At 50.4% G+C, this 25,370-nt stretch overlaps 1 protein-coding gene across 4 annotated transcripts; it reads left to right on the plus strand.

The window, feature by feature from the left end:
- Positions 1-16: 16 nt before the first annotated feature.
- On the plus strand, positions 17-23,964 carry CPA5 (carboxypeptidase A5). Of its 4 annotated transcripts, XM_025379720.1 has the most exons (13): positions 17-431; positions 1,064-1,121; positions 1,619-1,827; positions 2,992-3,073; positions 5,232-5,366; positions 14,805-14,903; positions 16,358-16,459; positions 17,681-17,782; positions 18,126-18,236; positions 18,659-18,749; positions 22,606-22,805; positions 23,140-23,224; positions 23,639-23,964. In XM_025379720.1, the coding sequence occupies exons 3-13, from the start codon at positions 1,712-1,714 to the stop codon at positions 23,824-23,826; spliced, it is 1,311 nt and encodes a 436-aa protein (XP_025235505.1). In that variant the 5' UTR covers positions 17-431; positions 1,064-1,121; positions 1,619-1,711; the 3' UTR covers positions 23,827-23,964. The 4 variants fall into 4 exon arrangements, with proteins under 4 accessions (XP_025235505.1, XP_025235506.1, XP_025235508.1 ...); XM_025379721.1 differs by lacking the exon at positions 1,064-1,121; XM_025379722.1 differs by having other exon boundaries at positions 22-1,121; positions 1,633-1,827.
- The last annotated feature ends 1,406 nt before the right edge of the window (positions 23,965-25,370 follow it).

A 25,370-nucleotide genomic window follows, 5' to 3' on the forward strand; every position in this document is an offset into this window, starting at 1 on the left:
GTTCTATTGGAAGCTGTGTCATAGAATTCTCAAAAATTCCTAACTGCTTCTCACTCTCTCTCTTCTGCTCTTATTCTTTCTCTCTCACTCTCTGTCTCTTTTCCCACCCTTAAGCCAAGTACAAGGATAGTTGCCTCATTATTGGTGGCTTAAAATGATGTTTTTGAACAAGAAGACGCTGGGTACTTTTGGTGACTAGCACTATCTCTGTTTACTTCCTTTTAAACTCCTGAGCTATTGTTTAGCAATACACCCTTTTATCTCCATTGCTACTGAAGCTGAATGTTACTTGGGTGGAAAGCATAACTGCTTTCTTTTCTACGTCCTTAAACCCTTTGCTAATGTTACTGTTTGAGAGTCCCCAAAGCCAGGGTTCTAGGAGAGTCTGGCATGTGTGAACAGCTGAACTACAAAATAATGGAGTAGGGCAGGTTGGTGGGGGAGCAGGGCATTCTGTCGATAAAAGAGCTGCCTTCTCTGGACACATAGCCAGTTAATTGGCCATTCTGAGATACTATGGATGGGGAGAGGGGGCTTCTGAGAATCGCCGGTGACAGTTAAGTGGCCTATTGTTGACGTCCTCTGCTGACCGACTTGGTTGGATTCAGCCTCTGCCTTACCCCCACCCCCTGTGGATTTTCTGTCAGATTCATCATTTGCCATTCAGGCATCATCTTTCACTTTCTCCTTCCAAGATGACTGCTTTGTGTGCTGGCCCCTGCTTTACTCCTGCTATTCCCACACTATAAAGGGAACTGTGTGGGGCTTCAGCAGGACTGAGAAATTGACTCTGCTGTCTGTGGAGAACTATAATAATGACTGCGGTGACCTTCATGTGTAGCAGAAAACCCACTATCTGTGCTAGCACAATGATGACCACCTGAAGACAGAGAAAAGGGAATCTTGATTGAATTCCTTCTCATACAATATATAGTTATTTCCTTTGTTCTCCTCTCCATTCTCTTCTCTCCCCTTCTCCCCATTGCCACTGGAGGACTGACCTCAAATGTGGCTGTGACTAAAAGTTAATGCCTTTGAAATAATAATACATTGCATTTTGCAGGCTTTACCAAGCCAGTTCACTCAAGTTGCCTCATCTATACCCCTCCAAACCCTGTGAGGTAGGGAGGGGAGGTATGATTTACCCCATTTGATGGATGAGTAAACTGAGATTTAGAGATTAGGGCAGCTGCCCCAGATATTTTAGACGGGAAGTGAGCACCCAGTCTCTGTCTCTAAGCCCAGTGGTCTTTCAACGGCGTCCACACCCTTATGTGTAAGGAGGATATGGCCCAGGGAAAGCATGAGTGGGCTAGGGGGAGAAGAAGAGCAAAAGAGAGGATGCTATAGAGGAGGGAGGAAAGGAGGGTGTCCCAGGGCTGCTGGCTACTCTGGTCTTTCTCCAGAGCTGGAGGCTTTGATGCTCACAAGGGGCTGCCCTGGCAAACCTCCTGAGAGAAAAGAAAAGCTAAGGGCCTGTCTTCCTCCTTCTCTCTTCCCTCTCCCTTTCCCAGGAGGGGATGTGCGGGGTTGGGGCAGGGCAGCCCTAGCTCTCCCAAGGCCTGGCATGTGGGAGCCACATGCTGGGTGCCCCAGACAGCCTAATGCTCATTCTCAGGCCGGACCTTCCAGCCTCTAGGTGCTGTGCTGTCCTGAAGCCCGGTCCATGGTGCCCAAGGAAAGCCCCTGAAGCTCACCAGGAGGAAGACGCATGCAGGGCACTCCTGCAGGAGGGACGCGCCCTGGGCCATCCCCCATGGACAGGCAGACACTCCTGGTCTTCAGTTTGATCCTGGCAGCAGCTTTGGGCCAAATGAATTTCACAGGGTGAGTGGCTGCTCCGCAGCGGGAGGGAGGACTGGTTGGGAGGAGGGGACTGGATGTCCCAGCAGGAGGTGGCTGCCCCACTGGTGCCTGATCAAGGCAGAGAGTCAGGATGTGGGTTCCTGCCCTGAACTCACTTCCAGCTTTGCAGCCTCCCACTCTCATGCTCCAGGGCTGGCTCGTTGGTGGTCCTCCCCAAATCCAGAGTTCTTAATCCAGAGTCCAGGAGGAAGCCCCCGGGGCTCCAAGAATCCCCTGAAACCACATGCAACAGTTTTCATATACAACAAGGGCTTCTTCAGGGAGGAAGCATGCATAGCTTTCCTCTGATTCTCAAGGAAGTTGTAGCCCCCACAAGACTATGTACCTCTACCAAAAATGGATGTGGGTGTCGTCCTCCTTTGAATGACAGGAAGTTCCAGTATTACACGCCAGGCCCTCTGTGGATGTACTTTGAGCCTCCCCAAGGTCCACAGGTGGATGCCCCACCACGCTCCACAGTAGAGAAGGGGAGACACAGCAAGCGTAGAGAGGGGTTCCTCACCCACGGTCTCAGAGCCAACCTGTGAGGGCAGCAACCCCATCCCCGGCATCACACCCCAGAGCCCACACCACAGGCCTCTTGGTTACGCCACCTCCCGCCCACCTCCATCGGGAAGGGAAGGAGCTCAGCTTCCTCCATGTCAGGTGGGGTGAGGTTATCTGATCTCACCTCCCGGGCATTGAGACAGACCATGGCCTTGGGGCCCCCATGCAAAGAGCCCTTGGGGTCACCACTGGTCCCCCCAGCCCCTGTGTCTACTCCTTTCTCCCCTTCATTCCTTTCGTTTGACACACTGCCCCCGTCCCCATTCCTTTCCCTTCCTTCTTCCCCTAGCTTGGCCTTCAGTCCAGCAGTAGCACTGACAGGCTTTATTTAGCCCTGGGGTGATCTGTCCTTGGGGCTGGAGAGCTCATTGGCTCTAGGCTGAAGGACCATGTGCTTCTCAGAGCTGCCTGCAAGTCCCGGCTGCTCAGGGCTCCTTCAGCCTCCTCTCGTGTGGTGCCTCCCGGCCTTCACGCTCTGCCTTCAGCAGGGCCTCTGCTCCATTCTGCACCTTCCAAGTGACACAGCCTTCCAGGGATCCTTCTCCGCAGCTTCCTCCGCCCCTCCCTGTGTTTTTCTAGGGACCAGGTTCTTCGAGTCCTGGCCAAGGATGAGAAGCAGCTTTCACTTCTCAGGGATCTGGAGGGCCTGAAGCCCCAGAAGGTGAGGACTCCTCAGGCTTGAGGACACCCCCCACTCCCTCCGCAGTGGCTCACACCTTCAGCTCCTTGTCCTGCCCCCCTGTACCCCAAACCTGCCCTCCTGAGGTCCCTGCAAAGAGCACAGACCTGTGGGAAATCACATGTGGCTCCTCTTCAGGAAAAATCAGGGACACTTGCCCAGAAATTTGGGCTGCCTTTTTAGGCCGTGTCTCCTCTAGCCACCCAATCTCTCCTGGATAGGGAGCTGCTACACAACCCGTCAGGGCACTGATCTCCAAACGGCAGGAATTTCCTAAAGCCACACGGATGGCAGGGGGAGGGGGAGGAACACAGTGTCTCTGGGTGGGATGCCACGTCACGTGGAGATTGGACACGTTGGCCTCCCAAGTGAAACAGCTTAGCTTGGCAAACCTGTATCTTATCTGAGTTTGTCCCTGTCAGCCTGAGCATCTTTTCTGAGAACACTTGTCCTCTGCAGGTTTTCACAATGGAAAACATTTTTGTTGACTTTGACTATTACATAGAAGGGTTTTGTTGGGGGGCCACTGGAACCACCAGATATTTCTGGATGTGGTCAAAGCCCTTGCTCCTACTTGTCTGAGTGTCCCGTCGACTGGGACTCATGACGTTTTATGATCATTCTCTCCATTTTACTAATTGAAAAATAGGTGTTGCAAAAGGCTGACCTAGGGACCCAGATCCGGCCTCTCCTACTTCTGTGGGGATGGGAGCAATTATCCTTCCCTTTCCTGACCAGGGCTCTTGTCCGTGTTCATGTCCCAGATGATGAGCGGCCTCATCTTGAGGACTCTTTAGGACTCTTGAGGTTCTCTGGATCCAGGCGAAGTTGCAATGAGTGTGAGTGAGGTGTGGAGGTGACAGGGCTTGAAATTAGGGAAAGAACCTCAGTGCCTTGGGGATTTTGTTTGTCGCAGTCTTTCCGCTCAGTCTTAGGGTTTTATTATGGAACTGGGGCCCTTTTAAGTGTATGGCAGTCCCTCCTGGTTGACGGTCAACCTAAAACATTACATGGAAAATTTCAGAAAGAAAAAACTCATAAGTTTTAAATTGCAAACTGTTCTGAGTAGTGTGATGAAGTCTCGCACCTGCACGCTGTCCACGCTCCCCTCCGCGAGTCACTTAGTGACCGTCTGGGTCATCAGACCGACTGTCGCTGTGTCACGGTGCTTCTGTTTGTCTAACCCTTATTCGACTTGATAATGGCCCCAAAGTGTAAGGCTAGTGATGCTGGCATTTGTTCTAATTGCTCTATTTTATTATTAGTTACTGTTTTTAATCTCTAACTGTGCCTAATTTATAAGTTAGGGCCAGGTGCGGTGGCTCATGCCTGCAATCCCAGCACTTTGGGAGGCCAAGGTGCGCAGATCATCTGAGGTCAGGAGTTCGAAACCAGCCTGGCCAACATGGCAAAACCCCCGTCTCTACTAAAAATACAAAAATTAGCCAGGCGTGGTGGCACGCACCTATAGTCCCAGCAACTCAGGAGGTTGAGGTAGGAGAATGGCTTGAACCTGGGAGGCAAAGGTTGCAGTGAGCTGAAATCATGCCATTGCACTCCAGCCTGGGTGAAACTCCATCTCAAAAAAAAAAAAAAAAAAAAATTATAAGTTAAACTTTATTATAGGTCTGTCAAAAACATAGAGTGAATAAAATCTAGTATTTAATAGCACAACAGAGTGACTATAGTCAATAATAATTTAATTGTATATTTAAAAATAACTAAAAGAGTATACTTGGAGTACTTGGATTGTCTGTAACACAAAGAATACGTGCTTGAGTGATAGATACCTCATTTGCCCTGATATGATCATTATATATTGTATACCTGTATCAAAATATCCCATATACCCCAGAAATATATACACCTACTATGTACCCACAAAAATTAAAAATTACAAAAAACCTGTATCCCAAGTCTGTATGTATAGGAAAGAGCATAGTCTATATAGGATTCAGTACTATCTGCTGTTTCAGGCATCCACTGGGAGGTTTTGGGACATCACACCCCTGTCCCCATCTCCTATGTAGAAAAAAGGTCTCTACTGGCTGAGAGATTCTCTGGATCTCTGGGGTCACCTACAGGATTGTGTGGAAGGACATGGAGTAATGCAGCTGTCTCTCTTTCCTTGGTGAACAAGGTGGACTTCTGGCGTGGCCCAGCCAGGCCCAGCCTCCCCGTGGATATGAGAGTTCCTTTCTCTGAACTGAAATACATCAAAGCTTATCTGGAGTCCCATGGCCTTGCTTACAGCATCATGATAAAGGACATCCAGGTGAGGCCCTGCCCCAGCAAGGGCTCTGCCTTCTGCCTGCCTTTCTGGTTGGGGCCCAATATGGAGGAGATGTTCTCGGGGCTAAAAGCGGACATGTGGTTTCTGGGTCTCCATTGGTGTGTTTGTGAACATGCTGTGGAAGGAAGTGAGCCACACGCTTCTCAGAATCTGAAGCTAGGACAGAGTTCATGGGGGAAGCACTCACAGTGTGGGAGTGGAGAGGACGCCTGTGATGAGCCCTCCTGGGGAGGGATTTGCAGCAATAAACAGCAAAGGCGCGTGGAGAAGGGAGACAGGAGGATGTAGCTGGGGTCTTCCCAGGGGCACCGTGGGAAGGTGCCCCTGGATAACTTCTTCCTTTGCTTATCTGACCACTCCCTCCTGTTCCCGCTGTGTCTCAGCCATCCCATGCCTGGGGGAACGGCTTTACTCCAGAGGATTGGGAAATGGTGAAAGAAGCAGAGAGATCACTGGTGTGGTTGCCTTCCCCTGACCTCCACCGCATGGCTGTCTGCACAGGGCATCTCCCCCAGGCAGGATTCTCCCAGAGGAACCACTTTGGGAGAGCAGAACCGCTCTTGGGTAGGACAAAGGCAGCCTTCAGCCTGGACACCCCAGTCTCCCTGCTGCTTTCCCTGAGTCTTTTCTGAACATCATGAAATTCTGTTTCAATTGTTCTATTTGCCAGGATATCTTAAAGAGCCCCTGAAAGGTGCTGGCAGCACAGCCTCCTTCCTAGAGATCTCTGTGGGTACCACTGATTGGTTAAGCCTCCCTGGCTGCATCTTTCTGCAGCTGCTGCTGCTGGCCGTGTACCTGTGGAAATGTATCCATAAAGATTCATTCCCAACCTTGTTGTACGGTGCTAATCTCCCCTAAGGGCTCCGAGTGTGGGAACACAGAGCCTCCCGGAGCACACACACTTGACACTGTATGTCAGGGGATCAATGCATCAGGCAGCATTCCATTCCCATGCGAGCGCAGGGCTGGGGCACTTTGGTCCTTTCAAAGACCTTTATCCCTCATCAGGCACATCTGTTTCCCGCTCAACATGTGGGGGTGGGATATTTCTCTAATGAAATCCCCCACAAGCAAAAATGGGGAAACTCCCACAGACAAAAGAGGCTACCACATCAAAAGAAATAGAACTGAATTCTCATTTTTAGCCCAGGCCTCTATTTTGAAGTTTCCATTTCCCTGGTTCAGCCCCACCCTGGGAACTCCACAGCATTTGGCAAACAGACACAGAGGTCTCTAAAAACTTTCTGTTGATTTCTGCACATCAGGGACTGCCCCAGAGTCCCCTCTGAGCCTCCCCCACTGGCTTTAGCCTGTCCTCTCCCCACATCCGCAGCCCCGAGTCCCTCTAGGGCTTTGCCCTCCCTTTCAGGAAAATGCTCTGACCTCTTAGCCTTGGTCCAGCCAGGCAGGATTTTCACCAACTCGCTCTTCCTGCAGGGATCAAGCACTCACTGCCATACTTGAGATCATATTTTGGCTTAGAGGGAGCTGAGGGTGGGGGTGGCTGGTGTGTTGATGTGTTGAGGGGTTGATGATGGGGAGGGGTCCAGGAGGAGGGAAGCTGAGATTTGCTAACAGGACTGAAAGGGCTTTGCACCCCTCAGGTTGTTGGCGTCCAGTCTTGTATTTCAGATACAGAGGCACGGGCGTGATTTTCTCCCTGTCCTCTGGATCCCCTCAGCCAAGTACTTGCCAATGTCCCCTGCAGGGTGGGCCTTCGGTGGTTGTCTGCTGAATGACTTGCTCAGTTGGGGAGTTCAGGACAGGAACGACCTTATTCACATGTGGGTCTTTGTTCCTCTGGCCCCCTCCCCTCAGCCAAGGTTCAGCTCCACGCTCTGTATCCATTTTCCTACCCCAGCACCCACTATAGGACTTGCTGCTTCATTAGGGCTTGATAAATGTCAGAGGAACAAATGGACATTCATTAGGAGGAGGAAAGGAAAGAGGAGTGGTCGTGTTTGGTGGCTAGGACCAGGCTGGAAAACCTCGATGCTGGTTTTCACTTTGGCCAGAGGCAGGGGAGATTTTGGAATCTTTCCCTCCCTCTGCCCTGTGATCAGCGGGATGCTTGAGAAACATGAGGCAGGGCCATTCATTCCACTCACAGACACAGAGAGCCCTACTGTGTGCTGTGCATTGGGCAAAGGGCTGGAAACACAGAGATAAAAAACCTGGCCCTGTATCCAGGAGAGCCGGAGGGTCACGGGGGTCAGGGATGGAGGGGAGTAAGCCGGTGGTTACAATGGAGTGGATGAGGGGCTGATGGAGTGAGGGCGGTTGCTATGGGAGCGCATACAAGAGGCACTGCACGCTGCGCTTCTGAGAAGGCGGTAATTACGGTGCGCTGAAGAGCAGGTAAGGGGGGCTGGCCAGAGGAAGGGGGGCCCCCACCCCGATTGGCGATGAAGCCAGACCCCATCGCAAAGAGTGCCCTCCACCATGTGACAAGGTCAGGATTTTATCCCGAAAACTAGGGAGGAGTCACCGGAGATGCTTTGACATGATCAGATTTGCATGAAAACCTGGTGGTTTTCAGAAAAACCACCCTGACAGTGACAGTGTCGAGTTGGGGACAGGGCCAGGGAGAGACTGACAGGCAGGAGGGTGGTGAGGAAATTGCAGTGGGCCAGGCAAGAAATTATCTGATTCCGAGCGAGCTCTATTTGCATTTAATTTTTCTTCACCTCCTCGTTCTTTTCAGCCCTTTGGGTTTTTTTTTCCCCCTAGGATGAGTCACCATGGAAAAGCTTCACTTGAGCAATCAGCTCTGTGGCTTTTAATGGCTTTTTTTCTGATTACAAAATTAATAAATATTCATGTTAGATAATTTGGAAAATAGTGGAAAGCACAAGGAGAAAACAAAAATCACCCATGCTCTGACCATCCAGAGCAGAATACAATTGGGTGTAAATATTGCTTTGCCAATTTCCCTCACCCTAGTGGATCACTCTCATCACCATGCAAATAGAATTGTTTCTCCCATTTACAAAAACCCTCTCTTGATCCCTTCCTTCTCCCCTTGAGCCATCACCCCATTTTTATGCTTCCCCATAGAGTGAAACTCCTGAAAATACTGACTCTCCCTGTCATCTCCATCCCTTTCCGCCAGCAGGCTGCCTATCCCCTCACTTCACCAAAGCTTCCCTCGACAAAGTCACACACAACTTCCAAATCCAACCCAATGGCCGACTCTCAATGTTCCTCTTCCAACAGCACAACTGGTGGCTCTCTGCCTCCTGGAGTCTGTCTCTTCTCCTGGCATCCAGGACTTCTGTGCTCTGTCTCCAGCCCGCACCTCCTCTCCTGGATCCAACCGCCTACTCAGTGTTTCCACCGGGGGGTCTAATGAGCATCTCCAACTCTCCAGGTCCAGACCAAGTTCCCCTGGCCCTTCATCAGTGCCTCCACAGCCCTCTCTATCTCAGGAAATGGCAACACCATCCTTCCAGTCACTCAGACCAGAAGCTGGGAGCCATTCTTGACCCCTTCCACAAACCCCCCCATCAACAACAGATTTATCGCTGCCTTCAGGATAGATCTTAGCACATCCCACACCAGCCCCTAGGGCCCATGCGCCATCTTGCCGCTCACCTGGGTTCTTCCATTCGCTTTCTAACTGCTCTCCCCACTTCCCCACCTTGACTCCTTATTACCTAGTCTCTAAACAGCAGCCAGAAGGGTCCTTTAAAACTATTGCAAATTCAAGCATGTTGTTCCTCTGCTTAAAACCCAACTCATTTGGAGTAAAAGCCAAAGCCCTTGCAATGGTCATAAGGCTTTCTTTTCGTTTTATTTTATTTATTTATTTTGAGACAAGATCTCGCTCTGTCATCCAGGCTGAAGTGCAGTGGCACAATCATGGCTCACTGTAGCCTCGAACTCCCAGGCTCACTCCATCCTCTTGCCTCAGGCTCCTAAGTAGCTGGGACTATAGGCCCACATCACCACACCCAGCTAATTTTTCTGGTTTTTGTAGAGATAGGGTCTGACTATGTTGCCCAAGCTGGTCTTGAACTCCTGGGCTCAGGCAACCTGCCAACTTCGACCTCCCAAAGTGCTGAAATTACAGGTGTGAGCCACCACACCAGACTGCTCATCTTGTTTTAAACTGTACCCTTCTTCTTCCCCACTTCCCCAACTTCCTCTTTCCTTCCCATTTCACTCTTCTTGACATTTACCATTTTCTCATTGCCTATATAATTTAATTCTTTACTTCTTTAAATTGTTATCTGCTAGCTGAAGAGTACAGTTTTTATTTGTTTGTTTGTTTTGTTTTTGAGACAGAGTCTCACTCCATCACCCAGGCTGGAGTACAGTGGCATGATCTCGGCTCATGCCTCCGCCTCCCAGGCTCAAGCAACTCTCATGCCTCAGCCTCCTGAGTAGCTTGGCTTACAGGCACACACCACCACACCTGGCTAATTTTTGTATTATTATTATTATTTTTTTTTAAGTAGAGACAGGGTTTCACCATGTTGGCCAGGCTGTTCCCAAACTCCTGACCTCAAGTGATCCACCTGCCTCAGTCTCCCAAAGTTCTGGGATTATAGGCATGAACCACCAGAGTTTTTTTTTTTTTTTTGGGGGGGATGGGGTCTTGCTATGTTGCCCAGGGTGGAGTGCAGTGGCTATTCACAGGTACAGTCATAGCACACTGCAACCTTGAACGCCTGGGCTCAAGAGATCCTTCTGCCTCAGCCTCCTGAATGGCTGGGACTGCAGGCATGCACCACCATGCCTGGCTTGAACAGCAGAGTTTTAAAGGTAGAAATGCTGTTGGCTGGTCTGAGGGTGAGTGGCAGCTCCAGAGAGGAGAAGAAGACAACAGGGAAGATTGCAGGAGAAGCCAGGGATGACAGGAGCAGTGATGGGCAAGACCCTGGGAGAGGTGGAGCCTGGCTGCGTCATGGGGGTAGGGACAGAAGAGGAACCAGGCCCCTCTGTTGGGCCATATGAAAGGCAGGTGCCGACTGACTCACCCAGATGACCATTAGTGGGGGCTTTCTGCCCTCCAAGTCCTACAGAAGCTATCCTACCTCTGGAGAACCCAGACTTCCTGGTCTTGCCTTGTAATACTCCCTCACAGAGCCCTGGAGTCACCCCAAAGTTATTATCATCCTCCTTATCATTATCACCCTCCTCCTCCTCCTCATAGCTAACATTCACTAGCATTTACTACATGCCTGGCAAAAGTCTAAGCATTTAGCATGTATTAGCCCTTCTAATCCTCATGAGAACATTGGGGTGTGTGTGTGTGTGTGTGTCTGTGTGTCTGTCTGTATGTGTGTGTCTGTGTGTGAGATGGAGTCTTGCTCTGTCACCCAGGCTGGGGTGCAGTGACTCAACCGCTGCTCACTGCAACCTCTGCCTCCTGGGTTCAAGCAATTCTCCTGCCTCAGTCTCCCGAGTAGCTGGAATTACAGGCGCCCGCCACCACACCCGGCTAATTTTTGTATTTTTAGTAGAAAGAGGGTTTCACCATGTTGGCCAAGCCGGTCTTGAACTCCTGGCCTCAAGTGATCCACCTGCTTCAGCTTCCCAAAATGCTGGGATTACAGGTGTCAGCCACTGCGCCTGGCCCTCATGAGAACATTTTAAAGTATATGCTAAAGTATGTGATAACATGACCTCCATTTTACAAAGGGGAAACTGAGGCACAGAGAAGTTAGTAATTTGATGGCATTGGTGACAGGATCAGGGTTTAACCTAGGTCCTATACCCTCAGACTCCACTCTCAAGCCACCTGTCCCCTCAGCGGTCATCATTGTTGTCCGTGTGGTGTTTTAACTTCGCCTTTTAGACAGGGAAGCCTTGTGGTTTGGCCTTGACCTCTGAGGGAGTCCATTCTGAAAACATCAGATGGGCAGCCTCCCCCCACATCCAGTGCCACAGGACTGGATTTGCTACTGGCCACGTAGCTGCTACTGCAGATGTTAGTCCTGGAAGAGAAGGCCAGGAACTGGGGAGGAGAGGCAGCGGCTGCTGTCCCAGAGCCCCCAGCCCACTCTGTTTTCAGGAGCTGTGTCCATTTTGCATCTGTGGCTGGGGTTGGGCTGTGAGAGATCCTGCTCTCACAGGAACTGGGGCCCCACTGCCTCCTCCCCTGCCCAACCCGGGAGGGCTGTTCTTCCCTTAGGGCCCCCATCCTTCCTGACTCATCGTAAATTAATTCACACCGAGGTATTGCTTTCCCTGTCAGGTTATGGCTTCCAGCGAGGCAGATGGCTTTTACTTCTGAGTTGGTTGGTTTCTGTGTTTTGTTATTTTTTCCTGAGAAGCCTGACAGGGCTGTCATTAGGCATTCCTCAGCCTGTGGCCAGACCGCATTCTTCGGTCACCCACCCCCTTCCCTCAGTCCCAGGAATGGAGCAAACGCTGCTGCATTTTCCAGGCCAAGGCAGATTCCTGTTCCTGGAGAAGTGGGGCCCGCTGTGAGGCCTGAGAATTTCCAGTTTGAAAGAGGGTGTCACCTCCATTCACAAGGCTGTGAGGGTGTCTGGAAAGTTATTTGCAGTTTGGTGCTAACTTCCCATTTGCCTTCAAGCTCTTATGTGGAACAAAGGACAATCTCCTGGGTCCTGTCTTCCTGTGGGTGCCCCAGGCTGTGTGGGGAGAATTGGGTCCTCTAGTCCTTTTTTTCCCAATTTCTCCTCCCTGTCCTCCACTTTCACCCCCACTTCAGGCTTCCACCAGATCCTTGGAAACCCTTTGCCTTGTCCTCAAGGCTGGCAGGCTGTTCTCTTCCTTGCAGCTGCTCGTCACAGCTGATGGCATCAGGCACACATTGGTCATGGTAGGCTGTTGTGATTTGGGTCGGCTTCCTGAGAAGACAAATTCCTTTTGTTAGAGCTTCCCAGAAATGTTTGCGAAGGGCCAGAGAGGCCCCGGGCTCCTCCGGCCATGTCTAACTTACCCAGCAATCTCAGTTTTGCCCCTGGCCAGCCAGTGCAGCTGGAAAATATCACAACTGTAATTGCCTTGCATGGAGTCGGTGCTCAAAAGTAAAGTGAGCCCCAAACATCAATTTCCAGTCCCATTTTGAAATCTATGAACCTGAGCGTTGTGAGCAAGCCGACTAGGCCTCGGGGATGAGTGAATCATTAGGCATTGCCTCATCTGTGGCAGGTGGGGCGGGGAGGCTGCTCTTCCTGACCGGGGTGGAAGACGCCACAGCAGCCATTAGGGCTTTTGGTTTTGCTATTAAAAGTTCTGGGCTGAGGCGGGCGCATCACCTGAGGTTGGGAGTTCAACCTCATGGATGAAACCCTGACCAACATGGAGAAACCCTGTTTCTACTAAAAATACAAAAAATTAGCCAGGCGTGGTGGTGCATGCCTGTAATCCCAGCTACTGGGGATGCAGAGGCAGACGAATCGCCTGAACCCGGGAGGTAGAGGTTGCAGTGAGCCAAGATCACGCCACTGCACTCCAGCCTGGCCAACAAGAGAGAAACTCTGTCTCAAAAAAAAAAAAAAAGTTCTTACTTATTGAAGTAATATAAGCACATTGCCAAAATGTGAAAATACAGGATAGAAAAAACTTACTTCAAATCCGCCTTCTTCTATCTTAGCAGGCATTGTGAACATTTTGGTTTATATTTTTGTCATTTTAGTGTCTTAGGTTCTTGGGTTCTTCTCAGGGGTCCTTGATTTTTCATTATCGCAAAAAACTTTCAAATTGCAAGAATGGAGTTTTTAGCTGTTGTTAACATTTACATGCTCTTTCTGTCCACACACATATGGACACACACAGACATAAACATATCTGTGTATGTGTGTGTTTTTGTGCATGCGTGCGTTTGTGTGTGTGTGTGTGTGTGTGTTTAGAAATAGGGTGTTGCTCTATTGTCCAGGCTGGAGTACAGTGGTATGATCATAACTCACTCTCAATCATAGCTCACTCTAGCCTCCAACTCCCAGGCTCAAGCAGTCCTCCTGCCTCAGCTTAAGTTGCTGGGACTATAGGAATGCGTCCCCAAGCCTGTCTAGTTTTTTAATTTTAATTTTTTGTGGAGATGAGGTCTTGCTTTGTTGCCCAGGCTGGTCTCAAACTCCTGGGCTCCAGCAATCCTCCTGCCTTGGGCTCCCAAAGTGCTGGGTTTACAGGCGTAAGCCACCATGCCCAACCTGTATATGTGTTATTACTGTTGGCCTTTAGTTTTGATAGTTGGCCTTAAGGAACCCAAGGGTATGGACTAAAATGCCTGGTTCTTGTCTCACCTCTGCCACTTGTCATCTTTGCCTCTATGTCCCTTTACCACTCCAATCTGCTTTAGCTCTAAAACACAAATAGCTCATTTCTGTTCTGTTATCAGGTCATCTGACCAGATCAAGTGAGATCATGAAGATGAAGCTTGGTTAACTAAGGCTCTAGCCCCAAATAAGTCATCGGCAAGACTTAGTTGTGGCCCAGTGCTGCAAACAAAGGGCAATTTGGGTTAATGAAGATGCTTTCTCAGCATCTTCAGTGGCAGAGGACCTGAGTACCTCCCACACTGGACAGTCTGTGCTGAATCCTGGGGTGCTTTGGCTCCTGGATGCCATTATAAGGGCATGAGCTTGGGTGAAGGACACTAGCTCATCTCACTGTGACCCAAGCAGGGAAAAATGTCTCAAGATTATGTAGGTGGTCTGAGCAGCGAGTGAGTGGTTAACCCAGCCAGGCATTATACTGCCCTCTGTATGGGCAGCGGGAAGTACCATGTAAAGCTTGAATGCTAACTCCACGTTGATACCCAAGGACATTGCTTTTGACTCACCCGGACTTGTGTTTAGGAGGTAAGTGAAAGACCATTGGCACATTAATCATAATTATTTAGACTGACTTTGGTCATGCCTGGCTTTCTGAATGGCTTGCATACCAGTTGTCTAGGCTATTTCCTGGAAGTGGAGTTAATGTTGGGGGTCAGAGGAACCCTCTGCTTCCCCCAACGGGGTCAGTGCGCATGGTTTGGCTTGGGTCCTGACTCAACAGAGTGCTTATTAAGTGCAAAAGCAATGTTGGCAGTAGACTGTGAGCACTCTTTTTTCCCCCAAAAACACCTTCAAATCCATTATTACATTATATCCTATGAGGTGGTAAGGCAGATATTGCTTTCCCAATTTTCAAGCTGAGGAAACTAAGGCCACAGCAAGTTCCACAGCCAGTTAGTGGCAAAGGCAGACCTAGAACCCAGCTCTCTGGACTCCTTGCCCTGTGCTCATTTGGGAAATGGCAGCAGGACTGCCAGCTTGCTAGGCAGAATAATTACCCAGCAATCTGGACCTTCCTTCTGTTGTGCAGTTCACACTCATGGTGGCTCATTCTCCTGTGTTGCTGCTGTCTTTATGAACAGACAGCGGAGGCAGGGCTCAGAAGAGGCATAGGCAGCCCAGCTCTCCCCTTCTTTTCCAATATGTGTTCCCCATCACCCAGGTGCTGCTGGATGAGGAAAGAGAGGCCATGGCGAAATCCCGCCGGCTGGAGCGCAGCACCAGCAGCTTCAGTTACTCCTCATACCACACCCTGGAGGAGGTAAGTCTGGCCAGTCAAGCTCTGGGCTCTCTTGTATCTTTGGTCCCCTTAGGGTTTCCTGACTCATGCAGAAACTAGTGAAGGACTCCAGGGTTATGGAAAACTGTGACTGACACTTGGGGACTGTACAACAGACATTAGTTCAAGGTCTCTTAGGCAGAGAGTCATATTCAAAGATGTCCAGAAGCCAGAATTCAGATAGAGGGGACAGTAGTTCAATTGTACAGCCCTAGGCAGGTACAGAGCAGAGTAATGGGTCTACTAGGCAGAACACTAAGTCAGGGACCCATTATGGGCCAGAATAGAGCAGGTAGAAGCTACCCTCATCTTGACAGAGCAGGAACATCGCCATCTTGAACAAACACCACCATTCTAAGTTCCCTTTGATTAAAAAACTGCCTCATTCCAGTGCTTATAGTTAAAAAAAAAGGACAAAAATCATCCAGAAACCCCTCTCAGGTTGATTTCTCTAAAATAAACCTGTCCTTGACTGTGAAGCCACCTTTTGTGTTTCTTTCCTCTTTCTTTTACTCTTACACATATCCAGTCCTCCAGTTAGGGACCTAGGGCTCTCAGCCTCTCCGTGACCAGTCCTGGTGTTCAGTGGTCCCAGCCATGGGTGCTGGAGTATATAATACGAGGGGCAGGAAGCCAGGCACATTGGACAGTCATGTTTGTAGAATAAAAGAGAGGTGCCTTCACTTGGAGAAAGTTCATGATCACAGTTGCAGTCAGCCAGGGCAAGCAACTTGTTTATAAAGGAGAATGTACACAGAGAGTTCAGGGATGCCCATTCCAGAAAGGAAATCAAGGCACACTTCTCATTTTGCGTGTCAAGGATATGACATTCTTGATATCATTCATTTATTATCATCATCACTTTTCCCACTTCACAAGTCATGCAATAGAGAATCCATTTTCTTTCATATATTTGTTAATTTAATTACATGTATTGAAAGAACATGAGAATGAAATAATACAGTCTGGCACTATTTATTGATGACAAAGATAAATAAAACAAGAACTCTGCATTCAAGGGGCTTACAGTCTAAAAAGAGCAAGAAGATAAAAACATCATTACAAGGTCTGTGAGATCTATCAAATGGATTGAATGGGCCAAAGAATGGAGGCAAGAGAGAATTTCCAACCAGAGAGAGCCATGTGGGTCAAGCCTGGGGATTTGAGCAGGCTCAGCACACACTGTTCTCCCAGGCTAAGGCATAGCTCTGCACAGAGCAAGGAGCCTGGGAATCCAGCAAGATCACAACTCACTTCCTTTAGCTCTGAGGGAATGCTCTATTTTTGCAATTCTTTATCTGGTTCTTTTAGACCCTCTGAGGAGGTAGGAAACCATTGATGAGAGTGGGAAAGGGCAGGGAGAACATTCAGAGAGTCCCTGGTGTTCATCCCACTTCCTGCTTAACTGCCAATCTTACACGTGTCTTTCCTTTTAGATATATAGCTGGATTGACAACTTTGTAACGGAGCATTCCGATATTGTCTCAAAAATTCAGATTGGCAACAGCTTTGAAAACCGGTCCATTCTTGTCCTGAAGGTAAAAGCCAACAGTGTCAACCTGCGCACTCTACATTCAGGGCCTCTGGCATAAGATTGAGCTCATGTGGGGCAGTGGCTGGGCGGGAGTTTCAGGGAGAAGGACAATATGTCTACTTCTGTCTCCAGGTGACCCATAAGCTTTGGGGTTGCGGCATTCAGAGATCCACCCTTGTAGGTATGAAGAGGTGACAGTGTGGTGACCTAGCCTGTCCTTGGTCAGGAAGTAGGTGGGAGGATGGCTAAGGAGCTGGGGCTGCAGAGTGGCAGTTGTCGCCCTGGACTTGGGATGTGAGTGTGGGTGAGTTGGCGTTCTATTACCTCAGTTGCTTCATCCGTTCAATGGGAAGAGAGGTACACAGAGGGCCCATTTGCTAATGAGTTCATCTGGCTCAGACAGCCCTGCAGATATGCCTGAGTCTATAGAGAGCCTCCCAGCCCTTCACAGGAGCCACTGGAACAGAAATCAAGCAAACTCAGCACCCTGCAGTTCCCTGGGTCATGAAGGAAGTAGGAGAGGTGAATGCAGAGCCCATCAGAAAGCAATTCTTAGTTTGAGCCCATCAGAAAGCAATTCTTAGTTTGAGCCCAAAAGGGCACCCAGGAGTGTGGACCCTGCGGGGCGTTTAGCATCAGCTGTCAGGAAGGACAGGTGCTTGCTGCCGCTCTCAACAATTCTCTGGTGGGCTCTTCTGAACAGCCAAGTGGACCCACCTAACTTGGGATTTGACTTAACCTGTCCCTGCTTCCATTTCTCCAGGGGCCGTGGTCTTCTCTTTCTAATGCTGTCTGAAGCCTTGCTACTCAAAGCACGGCCCCTGCAAGGCAGCATCAACATCACCTGGGAGCTTAGCAGAAATGCCAAACCTCAGACCCTCCCCAGACCTACTAAGTCAGAATCTGCACTGGAATAAGATCCCCAGGAGACTCATGTGCCCATTAGAGTTTGAGAAACCCTGGTCTTAAGATACTTTCAATCCTGGGAAATTCTGTGCTTCTGGATGGATCACTTTGCTCCCCAAGGGCACCACCATATTTTCAAAGGCCCTCACAAATGTGCATTTTTGGGCACACGGACAGGTACCTGCACACACACCCTCTTACCTAGTGCGTAAAGCTGCCCCAGGCAGTGAGGATGCCTCAGTGACCTCCTTCCAGGTAGCCCAGAGGCAGTAGCTGTCTGAGTTCAAACCTGTGTTTAGGGCCTGATTCTTTTTCTCAGTTCAGCACTGGAGGTTCTCAGCACCCAGCCATCTGGATTGACACTGGAATTCATTCCCGGGAGTGGATCACCCATGCCACCGGCATCTGGACTGCCAATAAGGTCAGCATGGACCTGTAGCCAAGGTGCACCCATGATGGGGGCTGTAACTAGGGGCAGCGACTTACTATTTAAGGGTGCCTCCAGTTGAACAATTACACTCAGGGTGCTGTCTCCCTCCTGCCCTTTGGGGCAGCCACCGTGCACTCTTACCTTTTGCAGCACAGAGCCCACATTGATCCCCTGCCTTCTAGTTGTTTAAAATCCAAGCCTTTGGTTCTGCATAAAAGATATACCTAAGGGGTTTCATGTCACCCTTTCCTGCAGCCACTGGCTGTGCAAATGTCCTGAGCCACCTCCTAGGAGACCAGTGGGGCCTCCCATCCCTCCTCACTCTTTCTTGCAGATTGTCAGTGATTATGGCAAAGACCGTGTCCTGACAGATATACTGAAGGCCATGGACATCTTTATAGAGCTCGTCACAAACCCTGATGGATTTGCTTTTACCCACAGCATGGTGAGGGCACCTGGGAAGGATGGAAGAGGGGGTCAGCTCTAGGGGGATGGAGAAAAGGTCACTGTACTTTGGGAACCAGCCCCTTCAGAGCCTCTTTGCAGAAGTCCTCACCAAGGGCAGGAAGGCTGCTCAGGTACTGCACCTGCAGCCTCTTGCCCTCTGACCTCTTTCTTGCTGCCCAGGGAAGGCCACTATTGGCAGCCTGTGCCCAGCCTCTCCCCAGACCCTGACTTCAACTACACAGTATCTGAGCTGCATCCTTGGCCCAGCCCCATGCCAGCTCCTTCCTGTCCTGGCAATTCCTTCCCTTTGCTCCTCCCTGCCCCACCAGGGTCCCCTACCCCTATAGGCCAGGATATCAGAGGCTCCCATTCCTGGGAATGGGCCCAGTGAATGAGGTCACCTGACCTGGGCTTTCCCAGAACCGCTTATGGCGGAAGAACAAGTCCATCAGACCTGGAATCTTCTGCATTGGCGTGGATCTCAACAGGAATTGGAAGTCGGGCTTTGGAGGTATGGCAACCTGCTGTCCTGGGGCAGGGTTGGAGAAGAGGTGTTGGCCCGTGGCAGGTTCTCCCACTCAGTCAGATTATGTTGACTCAACTTGGGAGGCACAGGACAATGTAGTCAGCTGATATGCATGAGTCACGGCCAGGGACAGGCAAGCACATATCTCAGACTGCCGTGGGTATGGGAGAGGTTGTGTGTGTGTGTTGAATGTACACATGTGCTAAACCTTCATGGGAAACATTTAGGGGAGCCCCCAGCTCCTGAAATGAGGACTAACTACATGGGTCAAATCCTAAATATGACAGAGAAAGGCTTAAAGGAGGTACTAAGTAGCCTTGCTTGTTGCTCAAAATCCAGAGTTTACGGTGCTCCCAAAATATCCCTAGCCCTGCCCTGAAGGGAGCACAACACGAAGAAATGCCTCTGAGCTCTTTCCCTGAGAGCTAGGACTGAAATCTGCCCTTTGGGGAGGCCAGGGCAATAGTTTCAAGAGTCCAATAGAATGACCCACTTTTTTTTCTTGTTTTCTTTTTTTTGAGACAAGGTCTCACTCTATCATCCAGGCTGGAGTGCAGTGGTGTGATCATGACTCACTGCAGCTTTGACCTCTTGGGCTCCGGTGATCCTCCCACCTCAGCCTCCCAAGTAGCCAGGACCACAGGTGTGCACCACCATGCCCGGCTAATTTTTGTTTTTGTTTTTGTTTTGAGACAGAGTCTCTCTCCATCACCCAGGCTGGAGTGCGGTGGCGTGATCTCAGCTCACTGCAACGTCTGCCTCCTGGGTTCAAGTGATTCTCCTGTCTCAGCCTCCGGAGTAGCTGGGACTACAGGCGCCCACCGCCACGCCCAGCTACTTTTTGTATTTTTAGTAGAGACAGAATTTCCCCATATTGGTCAGGCTGGTCTCAAACGCCTGACCTCAGGTGATCCACCCGCGTCGGCCTCCCAAAGTGCTGGAATTACAGGCATGAGGCACCTCGCCCAGCCAATTTTTGTATCTTTAAAAAATTTTGTAGAGACAAGGTTTCGCCATGTTCCCTCGGCTGATCTTGAACTCTTGGGCTCAAGGGAATCAGCCGCCTAGGCCTCCCAAAGTACTGGGACAGGCGTAAGCCACCACGCCCGGCCTCGAGCAAATTCTTTATCATCAAGGCTGGCTTGAGCCTGGTTTTTATTTTTGACCCATTACTTTATGACCCTGGTGCATACTTGCAGAGCTGTCTCATCCTAGTGAGGGGGAGGGGGCAGCTTTCTCCTGAGTCCCTATGTGTTTTTCCCTGATTACCTCCCTTGCCATGCGAGGGGCACAGGGATTGGGAAATTGAGGCCTCCAGAAAGCTCAGAGACAGGTCCATGGACCCTGGAAATACAGCAATTTGATGGGCAGGACAATTTGATGGGTCCAGTTAAGACAGAGATTCCAGAACAGACACAGCCCTCGGCCCCTAGACGTGGAATCTGCACTTCACCGGGGTCAGGGTTTGGCTCCACAGGGACGGTGTCATTGCTGTTGATAATCAGACCTATAGGCTGGTGTCCAAACCAAGGAGGTAGAACATTTAAATCTGGATGCCCATTGCTTTAAAAATCTGGCTTCTTGGAGTCTGTTCTCACTGAAAAATAAGGATGGCCCCTAAGCACTGAGAGTGAGGCCCCTGGCCCAGAGTGTGGGGGTTCTAACTGCTTGTGTAAGGGAACCAGACCATGCAAAATTAGGCATTTCCACCTCCAAATGAACAGACGCTTGCCTCAGCGGGGGCGTCCATGAGGCCCCTCAGCACTGACTGGAGTGAGTGCCCATGCACCCCAAGATAGGCTGGCTAGTAGAAAGAGAAATTACCTCTTAAAGAAAATAACCGCTGTGGGTCTCGCCACAGGAAAAAAAAAATCCGTATACACACAATGTACAAAACAATTATGGAAAAAAAGCCCAGAGGGGGCAAAAAGCTCCCATAATCCCACCACTCAAAGATCACTGTTTTTAATAATTTACCATGTCCTTCCAGAGATTTCCCCTTGCTACAAATTACATTTTTAGAGAAGGAAAAATAAATAACTAATGAATCCATTAGCAGGTACTTGTGAAACAGGCAGACTCAGAGGACCTTGACTGTGAGCGTCAGAGATGCAGGCAGCTAATTCCCATTTGGCCAGGGGAAGATTAGTTTATTCTGCTTAGCTCACACCAGAACTAATGGCCTGAAGTGTTTCTCCATATTTGGGCAAAGCCACCTGGTCGTTGGCAGGGGAACGGCTTTCTGTGCGTGGGCCGCAAAGGCAGACAAAGCCTTCAACCTCCCCCGCTCTGCGCATCTGTTGCTGTTTGTCATTCATCAAGTGGAGCAGGTGCAGGAGCTCCCGGCAGACACAATAAACAAGGCCGCTGTTAGCTGGGCTGATTCCAGCCTGGGGGCTGCCTTTCACCCCCTAGGTCTGCTGGCACCTCCCCTTCTAACCAGGGTCCCCATCCCAGGTGAGGACCACCACACCGAGAGAGGGTGCGCTCCCTGGGCCTCTCTGGGGCCAGCAAGACTGTGTGTCTGGGTTGGTGACTCAGGCTGGACGATTTTGTTTATGGTTTTGTTATTGCCTTAATTGAATGGCTGTGTAACGAGTAACCTGTAGACCATCCCTCCCACCCGTGCCTGGCCTCCCGTGCATTCTTGGGGAGGACCCGTGTGCTGCATTCCTAGAGCATCATCTGAAGTGGTCCATGGGCCAGCCCCCTGCCCCAGCAGTCAAGAGGAATGCTGTGGCCTCCTCAGGAGACTTCAGAAGTTGAGGCAATCCCTGATCTCTGGACGGTGCCACCATTCCAGGGAAGAGGAGTGAGAGGAGAAACTGGGAGGACTCCTTCCAAGTGTGTCCTTAGCCTACAAAGTCTTGACCAGCTCAGTGCAGCCCAACCCTCCGCTCGGGAATAAGGGAAAAGCAGAGGAGGAGCGGAAGAGGAAGAGAGAGATGGGGTGAGGGCAAAGAATCGGGGGGATATGGGAACAAATGGAACTTGGGAAAAGAATAAAAGCCCTGCTCCTCTTTGTTCGCTCCCTCATCTTAAGTCCCCAAGAAGAATTTTCAAAGACTTCTTTGCACCTCTGGCTCCCAGAACAGCCTCAGGCAACTATGCGGAACTATTCTCCCACATTGATTTCCCATATCCCCAGACCCCAAGTTCATGGCTCACCTGGAGCCATGGCTGTGGCAAAGCTTGAGCTGACACTGAGTCTGAGCCCTCGACTGACGGCACACCCAGGAAGGATCGGCCTAAAGGTGTTGCTGCTCAGTAGGGGAAGCCAGGGTTGGCGCAGAGACTTACAGTTTCCTCTGGATGCAACTTCTGAGCTAGGCGCACCTTCCTAAAGGGACTACAGGACAAGCCGAGGGGGCTCCCTGCAGGGCTTCAGAACTGCAGGGTATGGTGTGGCTGCAGTCCTCTGACATTAGACTAGAGGTTGCAGCAGTAACAAATATCCATCCCGATCTCAGTGGCTTGACACAACGAAAGTTTGTCTTTCATGTGCACAAAGTCCAATATGAATAGATGACTCTCCTTGGCAGCTTTCTTCTAGCAGTGAGAGAGGGATCCAGGAGGCTGTTTCTATCTAGAATTTTTTTTTTTTGCTTCCAGCCACACAGACAGAAAAGAACATGGAGAAGTCACACTTGCTCTTAACAATCTCAACCCAGAAGTGCCATGTCATTTCTGTTCACCTTTTCATTGGTCAAAGTAGTCACATGACCTCAGTCAAACTGCAAAGGAGGCTGGGAAATGCAGGGGAACACATGGGTATTTTGTGAGCGCCATCTGTGTCGCACATGGGGATTCAACTCTTTGGGTGGCTTTATTTTACTTCCAGGAAATGGTTCTAACAGCCACCCCTGCTCAGAGACTTATCATGGGCCCTCCCCTCAGTCGGAGCCAGAGGTGGCTGCCATAGTGAACTTCATCACAGCCCATGGCAACTTCAAGGCTCTGATCTCCATCCACAGCTACTCTCAGATGCTCATGTACCCTTACGGCCGATCTCTGGAGCCTGTTTCAAATCAGAGGGAGTTGGTGAGACTGGCTGCTTAGGGCCTGGGGAGAAGAGACCCCTTCTCAGGAAAATCCATATCTGTCATACTCCCAGAGGGCTCAGATTGTTACTCGGAATACAAGGGTCTGGACCGATAGACCCCATGGTGCAGGGGAGGGGTAGGGGGAGCTTGCTGTTCTCATGTGTGATCAAGTTCAAAGCCGGAGATGCTGTGCTCCCTTCTCACAAGGGCCATCTCCACCTTCAATTTCCAGGACTCCTAAATCCATGCTTCTCACCAGGTGGTGAGGGTGGGGGAATGTGTGGGAGCCCTGGGGAGCCCCTGCCTTTCACCCTGCCGATGTCATCTTGCAGTACGATCTTGCCAAGGATGCGGTGGAGGCCTTGTATAAGGTCCACGGGATCGAGTACTTTTTTGGCAGCATCAGCACCACCCTCTGTGAGTGAGCCTCCCCTGCCCTGCTTCAGACACCACATCCACCTGGGGTTGGCCGCAGGGCAGTGCTATGGATCTAGCTGGGCTGGCCCAAAGCTGCCTCCCAACTGGATAGAAGGGTAACAGTGGTACCCAGGCAGCTGTTTCTTGGCAGCTTTTGTGCACAGCTCCCAATGCCTGGCTTACTGCAAGGTTCCTAAGCCTGGTAGCCTGCAGGAGTTTTCTTTTGCAGGAGTAGAGAATGGGTTGGGTGCATGGCTGTGATCCCGGTTGAGGCCTGGGCAGGAAGCCCGGTGTGGCCTGGGGTGGGTGGGGGTTTGGCTTCCAGGGCCCACTTTCCACTCAGGATGCCTCTGTACCTTGCAGCCACATCCCCTTCTTCCTTTTGGAGTCACATTTTGGACTTTTTGTTTCTAGATGTGGCCAGTGGGATCACCGTTGACTGGGCCTACGACAGTGGCATCAAGTATGCCTTCAGCTTTGAGCTCCGGGACACTGGGCGCTATGGCTTCCTGCTGCCCGCCACACAAATCATCCCCACGGCCCAGGAGACGTGGATGGCGCTCCGGACCATCATGGAGCACACCTTGAATCACCCTTACTAGCAGCACGACTGAGGGCAGGGCGGGAGGCTCCATCCTTCTCCCCAAGGTCTGCGGCTCCTCCTGAAACCCAAGTTATGCATCCCCATCCCCATGCCCTCATCCCGACCTCTTAGAAAATAAATACAAGTTTGAACAGGCTTCGCTGCCTCTCATGTTGGCTACCACCCCTATGGGCTCAGCACTGACAAGGGGACGAGAGAGCTTCTTCTCATTCCCCGGGGGAGCCTGAAATGTGGGGGAAGCCTCTTTATTCTCCATGCTACCTTCAGGAAAATAAGGGGGTAGAGGCTGTAGCTTTTCTCCTCTTGCAGTGTTTTCAGGGCCTGGAACAGAGAAGGCACACATTGTCCCAGCATATTTACATTTTAAGATGCCCCTGGAGGGGACAATGTTTGCTCTAAAGGAGAGCATTTCTGATGGGGGCATTTCTGCCACCTTGAGGGAAAGGTTGTCCCAGACAGGCCATCTCCGCCTCGGTTGGCTTCACTTCCCATGCAGGGAGGGGGCAGGAACACATTTTGGAAGTTACCACTCACCCCATAACCCAACACGAATGAGTTATTGGTTTATGACCTGCTCCCCCTGAGGTGTCCTCAAAGGCTCCCTTGGTCTTGGGAACACAGGCTCAGAGCTAGTCAGAGCCAGCACATCAAAGCACTGCATATCCAGGAAGAAGAGCTTCTCCTCATCCTCATCATCACCGACACCATCCTGGTTGTCATCCCTGAGCTGTGTTAAGTAGGCACTTCCCCCAAGAGAGTTAAAGGGGCACCCTTGTGAGATACTGAAGAGGCGCCTTCCCCCAGCCCCAGGCTTCCTTGTACCTTTTGCCTCTTCATTCCGCCTGCTGCGTTCTGGGAAATGATGGGACTGGCAGCAGGGATAGCGGGGCTGTTTGCTCTGCCCTCAGGAAGGCAGATAACCCCTAGAAACAGGAAGAACCAAATGAGGTTGTGTAAATCTGAGGCAGAAACATTAGTCGTTTCTAATGACTTGCATTAGAGCAAGACTTGCATTTGCAAGAGCCAGGCTGTGTGTGTGTTTGTGTGTGCGTGTGTGTGTGCATGTGTGTGTGCATGTGTGTGCACGTGTGTACGTGTGCGTGTGTGTGTGTGTGTGTGAGTGAAACTGGATGACCACAAGCCAACCCCTGGAGGACACGGAGACAGAGAAGAAAACAGAGTGAAACAAAAATATTTGTGTAGAAGGCATAAAAGTTATAATCACAGACTCCACTGTGTAAAGGTGTAACTTGCTTTATTTATCTCTAGTATATATTAACTTAGCCTTCCTTTCCATTCAGCCTGTGAAAGGAGATAGTGCTTGGGCTATTTGGTAGAAGAAGGGGATGGGAGATGATCAAAACCCCAAGTAAGGTTCATATCCAATATGGTGTCTAAGCAGCAAATGACTAATGGCTGAAGAAGGAGACTAGACAGAGGATTAGAGGCAGCCATAGGGGCCAAGCACTTCTCAGTGGTGCAGCTGTGGAGAGCTCTGAGCAAAGAAACAAGGTTGGCAGGTGAGGAGGCCTAGGACAGAGG

This window comes from Theropithecus gelada, chromosome 3, assembly GCF_003255815.1.
Source record: "Theropithecus gelada isolate Dixy chromosome 3, Tgel_1.0, whole genome shotgun sequence".
In the NCBI taxonomy this organism is placed as follows: Eukaryota; Metazoa; Chordata; class Mammalia; order Primates; family Cercopithecidae; genus Theropithecus; species Theropithecus gelada.